The 18,954-nt window shown below is 42.2% G+C and overlaps 1 protein-coding gene across 3 annotated transcripts in view; it reads right to left on the bottom strand.

Annotated features, from left to right (window-relative positions):
- Positions 1–17,611, bottom strand: part of celsr3 (cadherin, EGF LAG seven-pass G-type receptor 3) — a 60,910-nt gene extending 43,299 nt beyond the window's left edge. The window contains exon 1 of one of the 3 annotated variants that reach the window (XM_077718099.1): positions 12,378–17,611. In XM_077718099.1, coding sequence (XP_077574225.1) covers positions 12,378–17,244 — 4,867 coding nt within the window. In that variant the 5' untranslated portion in view covers positions 17,245–17,611. The remainder of the gene's footprint in view (positions 1–12,377) is intronic. The other 2 variants (XM_077718091.1, XM_077718109.1) reach the window with 2 other exon arrangements.
- Positions 17,612–18,954: the final 1,343 nt, after the last annotated feature.

Here is an 18,954-nt window from a genome sequence, read left to right as displayed (position 1 = left end):
CTTAGTTAAAGGAAACTAGCTTTTGGAGGATAAAATAATATTAATACTATTTCAGAATTTTTTGATTATTCAAAATACTTTAATCCAGGAGGTTGGCTGTTTAAAAGAATAAAAGGCCAGGATGACAAAATTTACAATATTATGGTATATTGGTGACGATAAGGTTTTTAAAACATTAAAGTTTGTAATTAGGAATTGTCTAACAAAAGGTTGATTTGTCTCATTTAATTGTTGTAGATTTTTGTTTTGGTAACAGGCTATGGGAAATGACTCTTGTCTTAAGTAAACATCATATGAGGTGATTTACAAAGTATATAGTAGGTATTGAATTATTTGGCTGATTAACGACATCAGATGGGAAATTTACAATGCAATAGTGGCATGATAAAATTCATGGCATTCATCCAAATAATTAGGTGAATTGTAAATAAAATAATTGGTTTAGGATGAGCATATTTTCCCTAAGAATGGAGTAACATGGAATGTTTTTCAAAGTGCACTTGAAAGAACATTGTCTGTTGTCCTGGCAGGAGGAAATATGCTTTGTCACAGGTCATATTGATGACTTTAAGGATATTACGGATTGGATAAGCATTGGTCAATTGATACAACCAAATAACGTTGCTTTTTACTGCTTTAAGGGCATGCAAATTGGTGAGAACTTTAGCAACGATGGGGTTAATACGCCTGAATGTTACAGTGATAACGAGTGGCAATAACAAGCTTAGATAAGGGAGGGAAAGGAGAAATTCTCCAAATTCCAGAATCTGGCTTAGAAACAGGTTATGTTAGTCGTTTTGGGTTTTTGACAGGATGTGGTAGTACATAAATTCTGGGAAATTTTGGGAAATTGGGGACCCCATATCTAAAACAAGTTTGAGACAAATGTGTAAATAGGCTCTATTTGGCGCTGGATGCACAAATTCTAGTGGGGCCTTTCATGTTTTGAAACAAGTGACGCTTTAGGTAGATGGGTTGTCTATGAACAAAATGGGATGGGGGAAATTCGCTTACAAATTCGGCGTGTTATCTTGGTTCATAGAATTTGGAGTCAAGGCGACGTAATAAAGGCCATAGGCGTCATGTTGTATAAATTAGGCGTGGATGAATTTGTTTTACAAATGGGGGAGATTATCTTATCACCTGAAACAAGTAGAAACAAAATTGGATGGCCGCATTAAAAGGTGATTGGCATGCTATTAGAGGGAATTGGGATTTTCCAAAAAACATGATAGGGGGCCATTAGGTCATGGCGGCTGTAAAAAATAAAAACTTTAGATGTGAAACTATTCCCACCTCAATTCGGGGAACAAACAGGTAAACGGATAGCATTAAAAAGGATATAACTTTGTGTGAAACTTGAAGGTAATTTTTTACAAACGGTTAAAATGCTAGAGTGGGGGTGTGTATATTAAAGGATCTACTAATGAATGCGGGGTGGATCCAGACCTTCCGGAATGTGGGGTATTCATGGCGTCCTCGAGAATTTGTGGATTTTCTCCGGGTACTCCAGTTTACTCCCACAAAATGAAATTATGGATGCTAGACTGGTTGAACACACTAAATTCTTCTGTTTATGAGTGTGAGCGTGAATGATAGTTTGTCTTTTTGTGTTTTTTGATTGGCAGACCACCGAGACATAATCTATCAATAAAAGAAAATAATTTGGGCTTGAGTCAAGGGAAGACCTATGTCTCGACAAGGGGGAGGTGGCCTTGCTACAACGGCACTACAAGGCTTAGGGTTTAAATCTATATGCATACCCACATATCCATTTCAAAAAATACATATAGATTTTATTTTATTTTTATTAGATCATATGGATATCATTCCACGATATGGAATTCCAGAAACTATTTATAGTGATAATGGCTCCCATTTTGTTAAAATAATAGTTGTCTACCATCCACAATTGGCGGACCTTATATGAAGTCCTGTTTGGTAGACCTTACAAATTGTTATTATTCACTACACAATGACAATTGGATGATGAGGCAAATCTATCAGAAAAAAAAAAAAAACACACACACCAAATTTAGACTATCAGAGGGAGATTTTGCTTCTCAACAGGAAACGGACGAAGCGACGGTGATTCTTGAAGACTGGATGCTGATAAGCAGCATAAAAGAAGAAACATCGGAGCAACGCAAAGTGGGAGGGTCCTTGTTACTGAAAGGGGACACGGATGCACCTTTCCCACAGTAAGAAGGTTGTCTAAATTGAAACGTTTCAAGAGGAAAAATCCCTAAACAAAGACAAAAAGTCATGTTGAAAACAATTATTGCTTTTGGGGCAATGAGATTAATGATGATTGTGATTCTATTCCTTTCCACAGTAGGGTTGTTTTCTCCAGTTGGAGAAAAAGGCGGAGGCGTTTCAATTGAGGATACACCTTCTTACGGGAGGGTAAACCGAGAAACACACACATTTACATTTAATTAACATTACCTACTAAATCAAATTTCCACATTGAAAATATATATTTGGACTCGGCGACGTCCCGGTTGCCATACAAAAAGAGATGGTGGGAAATATGTGTGGTACATTAACAGCAAAAAATTAAAGATTGGGAAAAGCCTTGTTGCAGAAATTGGTCAAGATTGGAAAGCTTGGACTGACATATTAACCTGTGAAAATTTATTTCTGAAACAGGGATTTCCCAAACGGGGGATAATTGGGCGCTGTTAATGGAGTGTAAAGAAGGCAAGCACTATGTGGAGCTACTTTGGTAAAAGGGTGGTCTCAATTGAAACATTGAGGGGACGGGTAAGATAAACTTTCTGACTTAATAAGATACGGGAAACACCAATATTAATTGAAAAGATTATTGCTCAGCAAGCAATACCATAAAACTATAGGGAACTCTTTTATATTGGGTTTGACGTCTCCATATGGTTTCAATTGAGACTAAACCATCTTACAAAGGATTAGGATAACCTACCAGACAAGGGAAAATACGATGGGGTCTAACAACTCCCTCAATCACCATTCATTTGGGGAAAAGTGTTTTTACAAATGAAAAAACGTGTCCTACTTGGCAAGAAAAAATATTGAAACAGTGTTTATCTTGTTACGCAGTAAATAGGAAGTCAATTTTTCCACTGTTTAATCATTTTACCTGCTTAAACCTTACAGGGCATGGTCTGAAGCTGGGGGCGATAAATGAGACGTGGTGTACCGGCGTTCTAAAACAAACTACACCCCTGATTCCACGTTCTGGCCTATGGTGGCGGGGTGGTAGATAAATTATACGACTCCTGCCGAAACGCGGCAGGACTAGGTACTTTGGTCTCACTGCTCTTACCGGTGTCTGTTTTTCCATCCACAGTGGAGGAGATACAATTGGCGGCTCATAATTCGGAGGTGAAGGGTCGACCCTCCCGACATCGTCGAGAGGCATGGAGGGAAGGAGATCCAACATACATTGATGCGATTGGCATCCCCCGGGGCGTACCAGATGAGTATAAGCTGGCTAATCAGATCGCAGCAGGTTGGGAGTCTATCTTCCTTCTAATCACCCCAAACAAAAATGTGGATAGAATAAATTAATTACATTACAATGTTCAAAACTTGGAAATTATACTGAACAGGGATTTGTGGCCATGAAGGAACAACTGGCAGCTACCAGTCTGATGGCGTTCCAGAATCGCATAGCGGTGGATATGATCCTTGAAACAGGGGGCGTGTGTGCAATGTTTGGAAAACAATGTTGCACCTTCATACCGAACAACGCGTCACCCAGTGGATCTCTCACCAGGGCCATTACTGGCCTGCAAACACTGAACCGCAATATGCAAGAGCACTCTGGAGTAGATACGTCCGCATTTTCAGATTGGTGGGATAAGACCTTTGGAAAATCTAAAGATTTGGCTACATCCTTCGTGGTGACTATAGGCACAATTACCGCTATCCTAACATTGTGTGGGTGATGTAGTATCCCCTGTTTGCGCTCCTTGCTAAGCCGACTTATAACTACTGAAATTGCCCCTACAAATTCTAAAGTACATGAGTTGTATCTTATGGGACGGTTTGGGGAAAGCAGTGAGGTCCAGGAGTACGGTAAATCCGAGGACCAATTGGACGAATATAATTATGTTTTTTCTCTTTCAGACCAGCCATGGGAGTAAGGAGTAGGCGGATAAAATCGCAGTCACCGACATTTCCATTTAGTGATTACTAAGAAATGACTAATAACATACATATTATAAAAACGGGGGAATGTTGGGTTTATTCTGTTTTATTATTATAATAGTTATATTAATTCATTTCTTTATTTAATAAATCTCTTTCTTTTCTTTGTATTAATTCATTACTTTGTTAAATCATTCTCTTTCTGTTTTTCAAAAGTCTTGAGGTCACACCAAGTCATCTTTAACCTAGACAGCCTGTTCCAGGATGGTTATACAAACAATCCACCCAATCTGGGTCCTTGAGATTTGGTGGGCCCTTGGTGACGAGGACAGGGCTATTCGGACAATAACAAGAATATTGTTATCGTTATGTAACCGTACACTTCGGGTTTTTCTGTATGTAACGATTATATGATTATGATTATATTATATGATTCTTAGGTCAAGGAGGTTGTATAATTACTCTAATCTAAATGTTGTTAGGTCTAGTCCCTGTTTTTGTTATTAGTAAAATACTTTGATTGTTATTGTAGTCCCAGATGTTGTTTTTACTCATACGTGATGGAATGATCAACAACTCTGTAACTTGTGACCATAAGAATGGGACGAAAACGTCTATTCGAGGAGACGTTCGGAAGTTGTAAGGTGACACTTGCTGACTCTCCCCTCCGGAGGCTTTTACCCATTGTTGTATCCATTTCTATTTAATTAAATGTCAATAATTGAATAAGATGTCTTCCTGCAGTTATTGATAATTACGGACGAAGGTAATTATTAATGAACCTGACATTGCTTTATTTACAGCCATGAGGAAGCTTGAAAAGAAACATGCAAGCAGTTTAAGAACACAAAATGCATACTCTACCATGCAAGACAATATTAATATAGTCAAATATTCTGTTTTAGCAATGAGGTAAAATAATAATAATAATAATAATCATAGGTACTGCCAGCCCAGGCGGGGAAAAAAAAGGAGACTTTTACACAATGTCTCGAAATAATAGAGTTTGTAGTTTGATCTTGAGAGCTACTCAATTACTTCACTTTGGTTTCTGACCTAGCAGCAACCATCTGTGTCTGAAAAAGGTTAAGTCTTAGCTTTCCTGTGTATCCTATTGAAATGTGACACTTTCCGAATTCGCCATCACTCACTTCGACGGACATTCACCTCTGAACAAACAAGGTCAAAAAACCATCTCAAGAAATGTGAGCACCTGCAGAAATCATCTGTCCTCACTTCAAATTGGAAAATCCAGTTATCAGGAAAGTGGATACTATTGTTTAATCAGACTTATACAGTACACCTTTGGAAAAGAAAGACATTAAACTATTGTGAGTGGTGAAGTGAAGATGGGTGATTTTGTACATAACTTCCTAATAATAAAACATCCAAGTCATAAATAATGCAACACTCTGACCCTTTAGCGTGCATGGAAACAATAAAACATTAATATCTTATGAAAGCCACAAATGGAAAGTTACTTTGGTGCTTTGTTGCACGGCGGCCAAACAAAGCATTTTGTAAATAACTCACGGGAGAAGCTTTGACCCTCATGGACTAGGTAACAACTTTGCCTCGGAATGTGGAGAGAGCTCTCAAGAAGCCTTTCAAAGATAAAAATGCCCAAGCAGATTCACCAGTGGGTCCCACTGGTACCAAACCACCAGTTCTCACGAGAACAAGGTGAGCCCAAATGAATGTTCTGCCTATAAGACGCTTGGGGAGAGGGGATTTCAGTGCTATCTCACTTTGCCAGGTTGCCTGACTAATAGGACATTGAAAGCACCTTGAATGACAGAGCAGGCAGAGCTTATATCCAGAAAAGCTGGATGGAAAGCGTCTGAGTGGTAGTCCACAACTGTCAGCAGAAAAAGAGCTGCAGTGGAATATAAATAATATTTTGCATACTCTAACTCAGCAACGTCCATATCCACCTTAGATTATTTGGAATTGCAATAACATTTGATTGAAAAATAACAGCTTTGGACCATTAGTAAGGATGGCGCATCATGGTACAACTTTTGCACCCTCAGATGTTTCCCAAAAGATGGGGACCTCAAACAAAGAAAGTATGTGAACCTGTTAAAGTCAGGTTCATTGTGAACTATAACAAGGTGAAGGATTAATATAGATAGAATGGTGGTTAGAATATAACTAATGGTTAGATAAGCAATAATTCCAATTAATGATTTTAAATTGATCAAATTATTAACCAAATCCTTGGCCTGTGATAAATTCTACTGTAGATTTAACCATTATTAATTCAGAGCATGAAAGTGAGGTCCGGTATACCTGAGGTGCATGCAATACATTAGCTTTTAATCTTTTCGAATAATTTGTTTTTTAATGTGTATCAAGGTACAATTTGCATTTTAATATTAACTATTAAAGTATTAACTATTCAATCTGTATCATATTGTAACAATGGCTTATAAAACTTCAAAATTATGAGAAATGGTGCCTCAATATTATCAAATTAATGGGACTACTAATCGCAATGAAAGATGGGCATTTTAATGTTTACAAATAATGGCATGAGCGAATTATAAATGGATTAATTGAGATTTAAAAAAAAACAAAAAACAACAACCTCATAGATCTATGTTTGAGAAAGTGACCTGATCAATGGACATTGATCAAAACCAACAAAACAAATTTAATTGACAATATTTAAAGCCCATTTACTGACACAACCCACACAAGTGGAGGCCAGTCGAACCCAAGCAGGTGTTGTATAAAATGCACTTTCAGACTTGCAAATTACACTTACTAAAACGTACAATCAATAGAGAGAAATAATGCACTAAACCTGTTTACTAAACAGAAGAATAGAATATCTTATAAATCCAAGAGGAGGTCTCTGAAGCAATTTTGACAACAGATTAAATCAATTTGAATTCTATCTTTTCACGGTCAAGTTCAAGCGATGTGGATGTAGCAGACACATTTCACAGGATTAAATGCTTAAAACCCCATCTTGCTTCGCTCATTTATATTCAATGATACTGTTGTATTCTCAATGTCTGTTCCCTTGCTCATTTAAGCAATTGGGATTAAAAAGTTTAAAAAAAAACCCTAAGGGGGAGATTTGATACAAATAGTATCTAAACCTTTTAAGAAAAAAATCTGAACAAAAGCCATTTGCGGCTTCTCAGAATGACACAAAATGTCTGTCATGGTTCCTTCAGACCTTTAGTGTACAGAGCATGTAAACAGCAGCCGATGGGTGCAATCCCATTTCACACTGCGCCTTCAATGTGGTTTTGAACGGCGCGGTTGTGACTTGCTCTTGTCGCCTGAAGAGCCCTTAAGTCGGGTAGACTTTTCAAAAGGTACTTGTGACATTTCCACCACAAATAACGGCAGGGTACGCAGCCCCATATACAAAAAGTATCTACTTACTAATACTAAAAATGATTATTTGAAGTTTATAGTTAAAACGTCATATAAATCACTGCCCATGTGAACAGATTATCCATAGTTCCTATGAGAAATTCTAAAATGTATTTTGAATTTTAAAGTGTAAAACTGGATTATAAATTGTCAAGTACTAGCCAGTATTTTAAAAAGCTCCTTTTTGTTGTTGCTCTTTTAAACTTCTAACACTAAAACGCAATTCATGAGGTAATGTCAATCTGCAAGAAAAAGTATATGTATCATTCCAACACACACACACACACACACAAACACAGACACACACACACACACACACACACACACAAAAGGCAGCTAAGGCCCAGGGTGGACTGTTGATTTCTGCTCTGTTTGTTTTGAAAGCCTTTCAAGCCCCGAGGACCGTCATTATACTAAAAGTAGAACTCCGTTGCAAAAGACAACAACACACACACACACACACACACACATACACACACAACTGGACAAAGCGACCAACTGTGCCAATGTTAGGGTTCAAAGCAGCCTTTTACAACAGAAGCTTTAATCCTTGGCGCTAAAGCGGATACTAGCAGCGACACAAAAGCCCGCTCGCATGTTAAGTCCCTGCCCATTAGCCGGTATCACACTTATACACACACCGTGACTATTGTACTTGAGAAGTTGATCTGCAACATCACACAAATCCACGCACCTTTGACCTCTCTGACAAGCGCATGACATTGGTTGGTTAGCAGCTGGAATATGGCAGATGCCAACATGCTGCTGTTTACTCTTTGCTTCGTTACCACTGTCACAACTTTTTGGGGGAAATCAAAATAATTAGAATACACTTTTGATTTTTTTACAGTATTTACAGTATGTTTCTGACAACTATGGATTTATGCTACTCATACCGAAAAAAAAAACTACCTAATAGGGCGGTAATAATACATAGAGCTAAATCAATACATTGCTTTGGTTACAATGAAAAATATAAATCGGCGTTGTTGTCTTTTAAATATGACATGATGAAAGGTTTTTATGAAAACATTAACCCACAACAGAATTCTTGAAAAATGTCCAAATTGTTCAAGATGTAAGGCAACTGATTGTGTTAAATGTGTATGTAATATATACTAAACAGGTCAATGTACAAATAGTAGTATAATACAAATACTGTGAGAAATATTTCATGCAAGAGAATCTCTGTTGCGACTCCAGACTGGTAAAAGCTGAATGTCTTTACTTCTAATTTTACAGTATATTCTCAATTCATACTTTATATTTACAGTCCAGACTTCTGGAAGCCATATTAACATCCAATCATGGAAATGAACTTTTGTTTGTGATTGTCAAAGTCTTGCTTCAGGCTATTGGGCCCATATTTGATATCATTGTGCATTTTTTCACCTAAAAAAAATGGTTCGTTCTGTTTAGCACCTGAGGCCGAATTGCACGTGGATACATGAAGCCTTTCTGCCAGCTGCCCAAATGTTAAACTACCCAAACAATTGCTCCTGTTTGGCCCTGTTTAGTGGAAGTGACAACCCGAGTTTGCGTGCATGTCCACTCAAGCAAGCAAATGCATTGTGAGTCCCGAGCGATATGTGCACATTTTCCGGTCATGGAGGATCCTGACACAAGGTCAGAGGTCAAAAAACTCTGGCATGAGTCTGTTTATGGGAGCAGCAAAATTTGGAATCCTTACATCAGCTGGAAAATGTAATTCCTGGCAAGCAACTCACCCTTACCGAATAGGTTAGAATGGGCTGGTAAATGCATGCTATAGTGGCTTCATGAATAATAGGCTTGGGAAGTATGTATTTGAAATAGTTGGCGTAGGCAGCCAGCTGAGGTTGCAGACAATAACAATTTTGGATTAGTACTTTATATTATTTTGTTATACGGAAAATGTGAAGACTTGGTTGAAGTTGTTTAACTAATGTATTAATGTACATTTTTATATGGCAAACTTTGCATACTAAATGAATAGTAAATTCATTAATTCTAATAGAATCAACAAGACAACGTGATAAATACATCCCAAGTATTTTTATTTAATACTCGTTTGTATAACTAACTATAAAACTTTTCTTTAAAATGTTAATTCCATATCAAAATCCTTTGATTTGCACATTAGGCTTTTTTATTATCCATAAAGCATAGAAAATAATAATTCTCATGCTCTGATTTATGTATTTTTGGTGAGGTCGGGAGTGCCTGCCATGTATAGCCTTGCTTCTGAGAGTTGGCGTTCTTGGCCATTAGATCTGTCTTTTTTCTTTTCTGCTTGGATCAAGGTCACCTTGAATTGATGTCCTTTGTGGTGTCAGACTACAATAAAAACATGATTTGTCTCTACCAAACGACCCTGCAGCAATATTTGTGTGCATAATCGTTATTTTTTTTCCTCAAGACTGGCTAAACTTGAATGGAAAATGCATTTAAAAGTACAATGAAACCGAAATATGGGAATTATACAGAGAATCAATGGTTGATGCAGAGAGCAAACAACAGGAGAGGAAGAGACAAAAAAGGGAGTGCAGTCCCAGTGCTCCCTGCTATACACAGATACTATTGACTAAAAAGACATGAATACCCTCTGAAGCGCAAAGCTTTTCAGCCACCTGAGAATACACTTAGTGAGCTGCAAACAACAAAAATATCATGCACATTCGAATAATGTGGAGAAAAAAATGCTGAATTTCAGCTTGTTCACAGCCAAAGTAAACAACTCTTGCATAATCACACAGGTATGCATGTGTACAATCCATCTAGGAACACTGTATATACAGTGAGAAGAAAAAAATGAAAAGAAAGCAGAAATTGTAAACTACTAGCTCAAAATAAACTATAACCACTTGGCTTGCTCTCCTGGCTAACTGGAAACTACAGGCAACAATAAGTCTGCAATTAATTAATGCAATGAATGAGGCCTGAGACATAAAATGAAAGGAGGGCTAAGAGGATCGATATGTATACACCCCCTCATTCATTTCTGAACTTACAGTGGTTGTGAGGGGGTTCCCAGATCTTATCCAAGCCAACTATGGGCATCAGGCGGCGGACACCCTGAATTGGTGGCCAACCAATCACATGCCACAAGGAAAACAACCATTCCTACACCTATTTAATGTGTTCAACTTTCTACATTATCTAATTTTGGGATGTAGGAGGAAACTGGAATACCCAGAGAAAACCCATGCGAGCCTGAGAACAAACTAAACTCACAATGAGGATCCACCTAGGATTGAACCCTCAAATTCAGACTGGTGAGACTGTGTCGCCAAACACTCGCCCACCAAGCCGCACCCCCGGAATATATATAGCAAATTTCAGTCTAAAAATATCATTAAAGAGAAGCGAACCTGGAGATGTATGGAGAAAAACAGCAAAAGGCTGAGAAGGAAAATAACAGTTCAAATGTTGTAAGATACATGGCTAACTAAACATGAAGGATGCAGAGAATAGAAATGCCATATGCATGAGTGGAAAAATATATGGTGAAATTAGAGCTGTGAAGAATGAGGAGGAACAAGACATGAGGGGCAACTGATGGGAATTAATTCTTCTATTCATCCGTGTACCTACACAAGTGTATAAAAGAAAGGAAGAAACATGCATACACAGCAAGAGAAAGGGAAAGTGACAAATGCTCTAAGTCTGTAAAAAAAAGATGTATTCTCTATAGAGGATGTAAGCAGACCAAAATAAAATATAGTGTGCATTCTATGCCAAGTCATTTTTGAAATTATTTTGCTGAATCGGACGGTCTACATACAAATCATAAATTCAAGGCACGTGGCATTAAAATGCCAGATATAATTAGAGTAAGGAATTCAGGCTGTAAATAAACAATGTAGCTGAATTCCAAAGTGTATGCATACAAATTTAGCTGTTAAACACAAACAAATTCTTCAAAATGCCACCAAATGTTGTCAAAACTAGCCCAAATTTTAATCAGTGCATGTTTCTCCCACCCAGAGTTTTTGAAAATAGTCCAATCCACACAATCTGGCAACGTTGATTCTAGGGCACCAATAGACAAACATTCACGCAACAATCACATCTACAAGTTTAGCATTTCCAATTAACCTAAGAAACGTGTAATTGGAATGTGGGAGGGGAAACGGTGCCAGAAACAAGCACCAGAAACAAAAGATTGATTGTAAAGAGTTCATTGGGTGTGCCGCCTCTCACTCTAAGTCTACTGAAATAGACTTCAGCTCACCCATTACCCTAATGAGGCTGAGCAGTAAAAAATAAAAAATAAAATACCATTATAATTTCTTTATATATCAACAAGGAATGTGGGGCTCAATTAGAAAAAAATAGCTCAAGTTAGTGAATGAGTTTCAGTGTCAATAACAGATAATCAATGAAGAATCCAAATCAAATCTACATAAATCCTATTAATAAGGGACATTTAGCTTTAAAAATGGCCAATAAGTTTACCAAACACCTTTCACTTTTATTTATTCAACTCACTATCTCAATTCTAAGTGGTTTTAAATTCTTTCCATCACTAATGTTTTCACAAAAGGTGCGACATGGGATGAGTTTATCACAAAACTAAACAAATACACACACAAATTCACAACGTACTTCTTTAAGCATCTCTTCCTTTCACGTTCACTTTTATCTACTTTTGCATTGCATGAACATTGCCATTAAAAACTTGAATCAGTGGAATTGTTACATTTAAAGCCAAATTGTGATTATAGTTTCTTCATATAGTACTACCATTCAGGCATTTAACACCAGGGCAGAACAGAAACCTCATGTTATCAATCCAGTCTACTAATCCACAGTGAAGGATTACCACCCCCCACCCACACTTGACTCTCGTGTCCCCCTCCACGCTCTCTTACCTGTGACAGTCATCAGCATGGGAGCCACCAGCGGCCTGTTATTATCCAGTTTACGGCTCAGTCGGATCTCTCCGCTGGAGTGATTGAGCAGCAGCAGATGTAGTTCGTTGCCCCTGTCGATTGTGTAGTACAGCCGGTCCGACACATCGGGATCGTTGGCGGGCACTCTGCCAATGACCCCGTTGGGGAAACTGTTTGAGCGGTTTGACACAAAGTTGTTGAAAATAATTTGGAAGTCCTGCAACGTGGGTTTGTTGTCGTTCTGGTCCACCAATTTGATCCGTACCGTAGCACGGCTGACCAGAGGAGCTGAGGTGGCCTGGACTACGATGACGTATTCGTTGTGAGCCTCGTAGTCGAGATCAATAAGTGAGGTCAGCTCCCCTGAGAAGATGTCCATCTGGAAAATTTCAGGGATATTGCCCTCCACTATTTGGTACATAATTTGGGCATTGGCGCCTTCATCTGGGTCTGTGGCGGTGATCTGAGCGACCACAGAGCCCACCGCACTGTTTTCCCTCACCAAAACCTCAAAGTCATCAGCGGGGAAGACCGGGGCGTTGTCATTAACGTCAAGAATCGTCACTTGGATGTGGACGGGGGTCCGCTGAGGGGGTACGCCTCGATCCACCGCGTATGCCGTGAGCTCGTAGAACGGCACGCTCTCTCGGTCCAATCGGCGAACGGTTCGTACAATACCAGATGTTGGCTCAATGGTAAAATCTCCATCTCCGTCCTCGCCATTTTGAAAGGTGTACTGGACGCGGCCGTTAGCGTGGGCGTCCCGATCGGTAGCTGAGATTTGAAGGACGCTGGTGAAGGGAGGGGCATCTTCGCTCACAGTTCCCTGGTACCGAGGGCTGAGGAACTGAGGAGCATTGTCGTTCACGTCGTTGACATTCACCTCCACGTACGTCGTGTCCGATTTTTGTGGTATTCCGTTGTCTTTGGCCGTGATGGCCAAGGTATAAGTCATTTGATCCTCATAATCCAGCTCCGTCTGCAGCGTGATAGCTCCCGATGCGGGGTCAATGCGAAACTGAGGGATATTGTCCTCTAGAAAGTAGGTGATACGGGCATTTTCCCCAACGTCATCATCTGTGGCACTGATGACAACCACCGTGCTCCCAGTTGGCCGGTCCTCATTGACGCTGACAGAGTAGTGTGCGCTTTGGAAAACAGGCCGGTGAGTGTTGGCGTCCGTAATGTTGATGTGCACCTGACAGGTGTCATGGAGTGTGCGGTCTGATGCGGTGACAGTTAAAACGTAGCGCCGCTCCTGCTTGTAGTCCAGCGGGAGGGCTAAGGAGAGCAGGCCGGCACCGCTGGCCGTGCTGATGGCAAAGCGGTTCCTGGTATTCCCACCTGTTATCTGATAAGTCACAGCACTGTTAACGTCCCGATCCACGGCGTTGACAGTTACCACACTCGTTCCAACCACGGCGTCCTCATTTAGGCGGGCATAGTATTCTTTTTGTACAAACTCTGGCCGGTTATCATTCACATCCATGACAGTTATGGTCACACTGGCGGTGGCAGAAAGAGGTGGCATGCCGTAATCCCGAGCCTCCACGCCAAAGAAATAGTGTTCGACTGATTCCCTGTCAAGAATGGATTTGACGGTGACCCAGCCCGTGGCGGAATTGATGAGGAATGGCGTGTCGGAACTCGTGCCCGTCAATCTGTATTCCAGACGCGCGTTGTCGCCAGCGTCGGTATCGATGGCTTGGATGTGGAGGATAGAACTTCCCACGGGCGCACTCTCGAGCACGGAGGCTTGGAAGGGCGTGGAAACAAAGATGGGCGGGTTGTCGTTGACGTCGGTCACTTGCACACTGACGATGCCCGTGTTGTTGGAGAGTGGCGGACGGCCGTTGTCCTGCGCACGGACACGTAGAGTGTACTCTCGCTCGGCCTCATAATCCAGCGGGGCCACGACCTGAATCTCTCCCGTAACACTGTCAATGGAAAACTGGCCACGGCTATTCCCACTGATAATGTTATAGTGAACTGCGGCGTTACTGTCCTTGTCGTGGTCTGTTGCGCTCACTCGCAGGATTTCCGAGTGAGGCCTGACGTCCTCCTTCACCGCCACCACGTAACGTTTCTCGCTGAACTGAGGGACATTGTCGTTTTCATCCAAGACGGTGATGAAAACTTTGACTGTGGCTGAACGAGCACCCGGTTCTTTGCCCTGGTCACTAGCCTCTACTTGGAGCGTGTAGTGCTCATTGGTTTCCCGGTCGACCACCCCGCGGGTCGTTATGAGTCCCGAGCGTGGGTCGATCTCCAAAGCAGCTCTACCAATCGTGGCACTGTCGCCGACAAAACGGTAACGAATATTGGCGTTGGATGGGGAGTCTAAATCTGTGGCTCTCAGTTGAAGAATGGGGTACCCTTCCTCTACATTTTCCCTTATGGTCTCCCGATACTCCATCTGCTCAAAAATAGGAGAGTGATCATTGCGATCTGCGACAGTGATGGCGACCATTGTGGTGCCGGAGAGGCGAGGGGACCCATGATCGGTTCCCGTGATTCGAAAGTAATGCAGATCCATGTGTTCTCGATCTAAAATCTGAGTGGACGTGATCAAGCCGGTCTCTGGGTGAATGTGGAAGTAGTCGGAGGAGCGGCTATTCATCAGCGGAGCCATGCTATAGCTCACCCTACCGCCATCCCCTGAATCGGGGTCTGTGGCAGTCATCACAATAACAGATGTCCCAGGTGGCTGATTCTCAGCTACCTGTACTTGGTAGTTATACAGGGAGAAATGAGGATGTCTGTTAGCCGCCCGCCGAGAGCGAGGCCAAGGCTTCAAAACCTCGCCCGTCCTTTCTTCCTTCGAGGCTTTATCGTCTGCCTCGATTATCAGCCTTTCCAGGCTCCTCTCTCCCCTTGAGCTGTGCTTCTCTTCAGCTTCCCCCTCCGACTCCCTCTCAACCTGGTTGCTTTCATCAGTCAGCCATTCGCTATTCCATCTTTCCATATCTGGTTGCGTGACAGTGGCAGTGTTACTGCCCCTATCGTGACCCTTCCCTCCCTTTGCCGCTCTCTTCTCAAGCTGGCCTGGCTTTGTTGTCCTCATATCACTCTGCCTCTCTCCCTTCTCTTTTCCCTGCGGTCCTCTCCCCCCTATTAACTTGCCCTCCCCCACCTGTAATTTTCCTCCCCTTGCAGAGCCCTCCAGCCAGTCCCTGTCGTGCTCCCTCTTCTCTCCCTCAACCCCCATCTGTCCCCTCTCTAATGGTCTGGCATCATCTAACAACACTTGCTCACTGGGCATTATTATTTCTGAAACATTAAAACCACGCTTTGCTTTTTCCACTTCACCATTGTTATTGTTACTATTCACGTTCAATCCACTCCATATAAACATGTCACGATTCAGGGGAGCTGTCCCAAGTGCTGAATTGCCCTTTCTCCCCATAGTAAGCGACAAAATAGACTCATTAGATGGATTGGACATGTTGCTTGGCAGAAAAAAAGTGGGTTGCTTTACTAACACGACATGAGGTTTCGGAATGAAACTGGTTGTGTGACGAGGACATTTCTTTTGCATAGAAAATGCTGAATCAGCTGCCCCTGAAGTTGCTCCAACCTTTTCATGAGACAACTGGAAAAGTTCAGCGGGTTCACTTTCTCTGCCTGGGCTCTTTGAATAGCAAAAGAAAACAGCAGAAGCCTCCCTCTTCCCAACCTGGGCCTTTTTTCTCTCTCTCCCGATTGAAACTGAAGCTTTCCCCCCACGATGGGCCCTATGGCAACACGTCACACTCTCAAACGCCAAACCATTATACGCATAATTAGATAAGTTAATGTGGTTGTTGCCAAGGCCCGCACCTCCTCCTCTTCTGGTCTTTTTCTCAGCCTTATCGCGGCACCTAAACGTTGCCGGTGCACCACACGTGAGCTCTTCCACCCCCTCCAAGGGGTCCCTCCTCTCCCCACAAACATGCTCAGTCAACCAACCTCCTTCAGGCCCCCCTTTGAGACCCCTTGGGTCGATAACCCTGTGCCTGGCCAACAGAGCACAATTAGCAGGTTCTCCCCACACCCTACAAGCACCAGCATTCTGATCGCCATCATCACCATCATCATCATCTTCATCTTCATATGCCTTTTGGTGTTTAAAACGTGAATTCTTGCAGACATCACATTGAGAAAGATGTAAAACGTCACACAAGGTTGATGCTTGAATCCACAATGAATGGTGGCTAAAAGGAGGAGGCATTTTCTCCCGCGTTGAACTGTATCCAGACAGAGGCGAGGTTGTGTGACGCGGTCCGAGTCTCGTCACCTCAGCAGCCCTCTCCCACGCGCCTCCGAGTCCGCCGCACCTTCTCCCACTTCCGGATATGTCGCGCGGGCCGATCGCTCGCACAAAGGCTCTGGCCACGCCGCGCCGAGTTAGGTGTGGCCGTGGCAGCGCGCACGTTCCGCTAGTCCTTTGTACTGTCCGTTTTTTACCTCTCCGAACGTGAACCGGCGAGTCGCCGAAAGGCGGAACAACGCCCTTCTCCGCCCCACATCCAGCGCGCGTCACACCGGGCAGGGAATGGGGAGGACGTAGTAATATCGCCGTGTCGTCCACGCTTCCCCAAAAGGTCCCGACTCCTTCCCGTGCTTTCTTGAGTCCCCCTCGCCGGTCCCCTCCCTTTGGCGACGTCCCTCCGTCCCCCGGCGGCTGCCATTCTCGCTCGCTGGCTTTACCGGCATCCCTCGCGCGGGGGCCCGGCGTGTCCGCTTTGGAAGCCCCCGCTGCTGCATTGACCGTCCGCGGGGCGAGGGCGAACAAAGAGCCAAGGAGGAGAAGCAGGTGAAGACCCAGAGGCGAGAGCGGGGTGAAGCCCGGTAGCCGTGCAGCCATTTAGTCTCTTCCTTTCACGGTCTCTCCCCTCCTTTTTCCTCCTCTCTTCTCCTCCTCCTCCTCCACCTATCTTAGCAAAGAGAACGTCTCCCCTTCCTCCCCGGTCACTTGTCTCTCCTCCACTGCACTTCCAGGAGTGCCGGCACCGCCCGAAGCCTTTCCCCAGGCTCCCCCGTCTCTTCCTCAGCCTGGAGAGTTGGCATCTACCCGCTGTGGTGCGTGATGCTGGGGCTGGCTTGTGTGAGTCAGGAGCTGTGCGACGCCAGCAGCGGCATCAGCATCAGCAGCAGCATCAGCAGCATCCGTGGCCGCATCATCTCTGCACACCTTCACTCACATCCAACATGGCTCACGCGCTCACTGCTTGCCTCACACACGCGCACACACACAGTGGTGGCGTCAGCACACACACAAAATCAGACTCTCCTCCTCTTTTTCTCTTACTTCCCTCCCCCTTTTGACTAACATCAATCCGTCTCACAAAGCCTAACAGAACTGAGCCGTCAACATTTAAACTTGCAACTGCCGTATTTTCACGACTATAAGGCGCACTTAAAAGTCTCACATTTTCTCCAAAATAGACAGTGCGCCTTATAATCCGGTGCGCCTTATATTTAGAAAAAACAGAAAACAAAAAACCACCACTGTCGGATATTAAAAAAAAACACAAACGCCTGAACTGAAAGAATACTGTTAAATATGCAGATGCCATCTTAGTTTACAAAATCTACCATCATATAGCTCCTCCCCCACTGCAAGATTTTATACAAAGACATCCAAAACATCAACAATGGCTGGCTCTAGAGGTGACTGTGCAGTGAGTGATTCATACCTGGAAGTCAATAGCAATTACCGTATTTTCACGACTATAAGGCACACTTAAGTCTTAAATTTTCTCCAAAATATACAGTGCGCCTTATAATACAGTGCGCCTTATATATGGAAAAAATGTCATTCGTTGAGGGTGCGCCTTATAATGCGGTGCGCCTTATAGTCGTGAAAATACGGTACTTGAACAGTAGCTTCAATCTTCGACTACTTCGTCACGGGGTTAAAATGTTGTTTCTGCCAGTTTCTTTAATTTTCATTATAAGCCCAAAAAATTTGTTCACGAGTCTTGTTTAGTCCAAAAGCAATTGCCGTTGAATATCAATATTTCAATTGTGTGTTTACATTTTTCTGTATATATGCTTACTCAGCTGCCACCGCATTGAACATGTTTTGCACCTGTAATTTATTTTAATGACATTATAATCATCATTGGTGATTGGTATTTTGGCACATATCTCAATTAGCATTTTGTATCATCTTCTATTTGTTTCAGTGGTATAATTGGGGATCAGGGTGGAAGAAATTAAAGCTGTTACGTATAAAATGTGTCTAACAATCCAAGTTACAGGAGGACTTCTATAAGTAATTCATTTCATAAGCAGATGTACTGTTGTACATCTTCGAAGAAACCAACATTAAAAATTCAGCCTGGTGACGTTATTCCGGAGCTTACTCATGAATGACATCATCATCTGCATTTTCAATGATGATTCATACCAGGAATTAAAAATATAGACGATGGCACACATTTCATACAAAATACATGGCATTTGAAATACACTCAACAGTTACTACTTGCGCACGTACCAATTAAATGGAAATTTGTTTCTGTTAAATGGGCAGATTTTATCTGGATTGTCTTGGAAAACCAAATCGCAT

The sequence above is a fragment of the Stigmatopora nigra genome, chromosome 1 (assembly GCF_051989575.1).
Source record: "Stigmatopora nigra isolate UIUO_SnigA chromosome 1, RoL_Snig_1.1, whole genome shotgun sequence".
Taxonomy (NCBI): domain Eukaryota; kingdom Metazoa; phylum Chordata; class Actinopteri; order Syngnathiformes; family Syngnathidae; genus Stigmatopora; species Stigmatopora nigra.
Note: the sequence above shows the minus strand (reverse complement) of the source record. Positions and strands in the feature narration are given on the sequence as shown.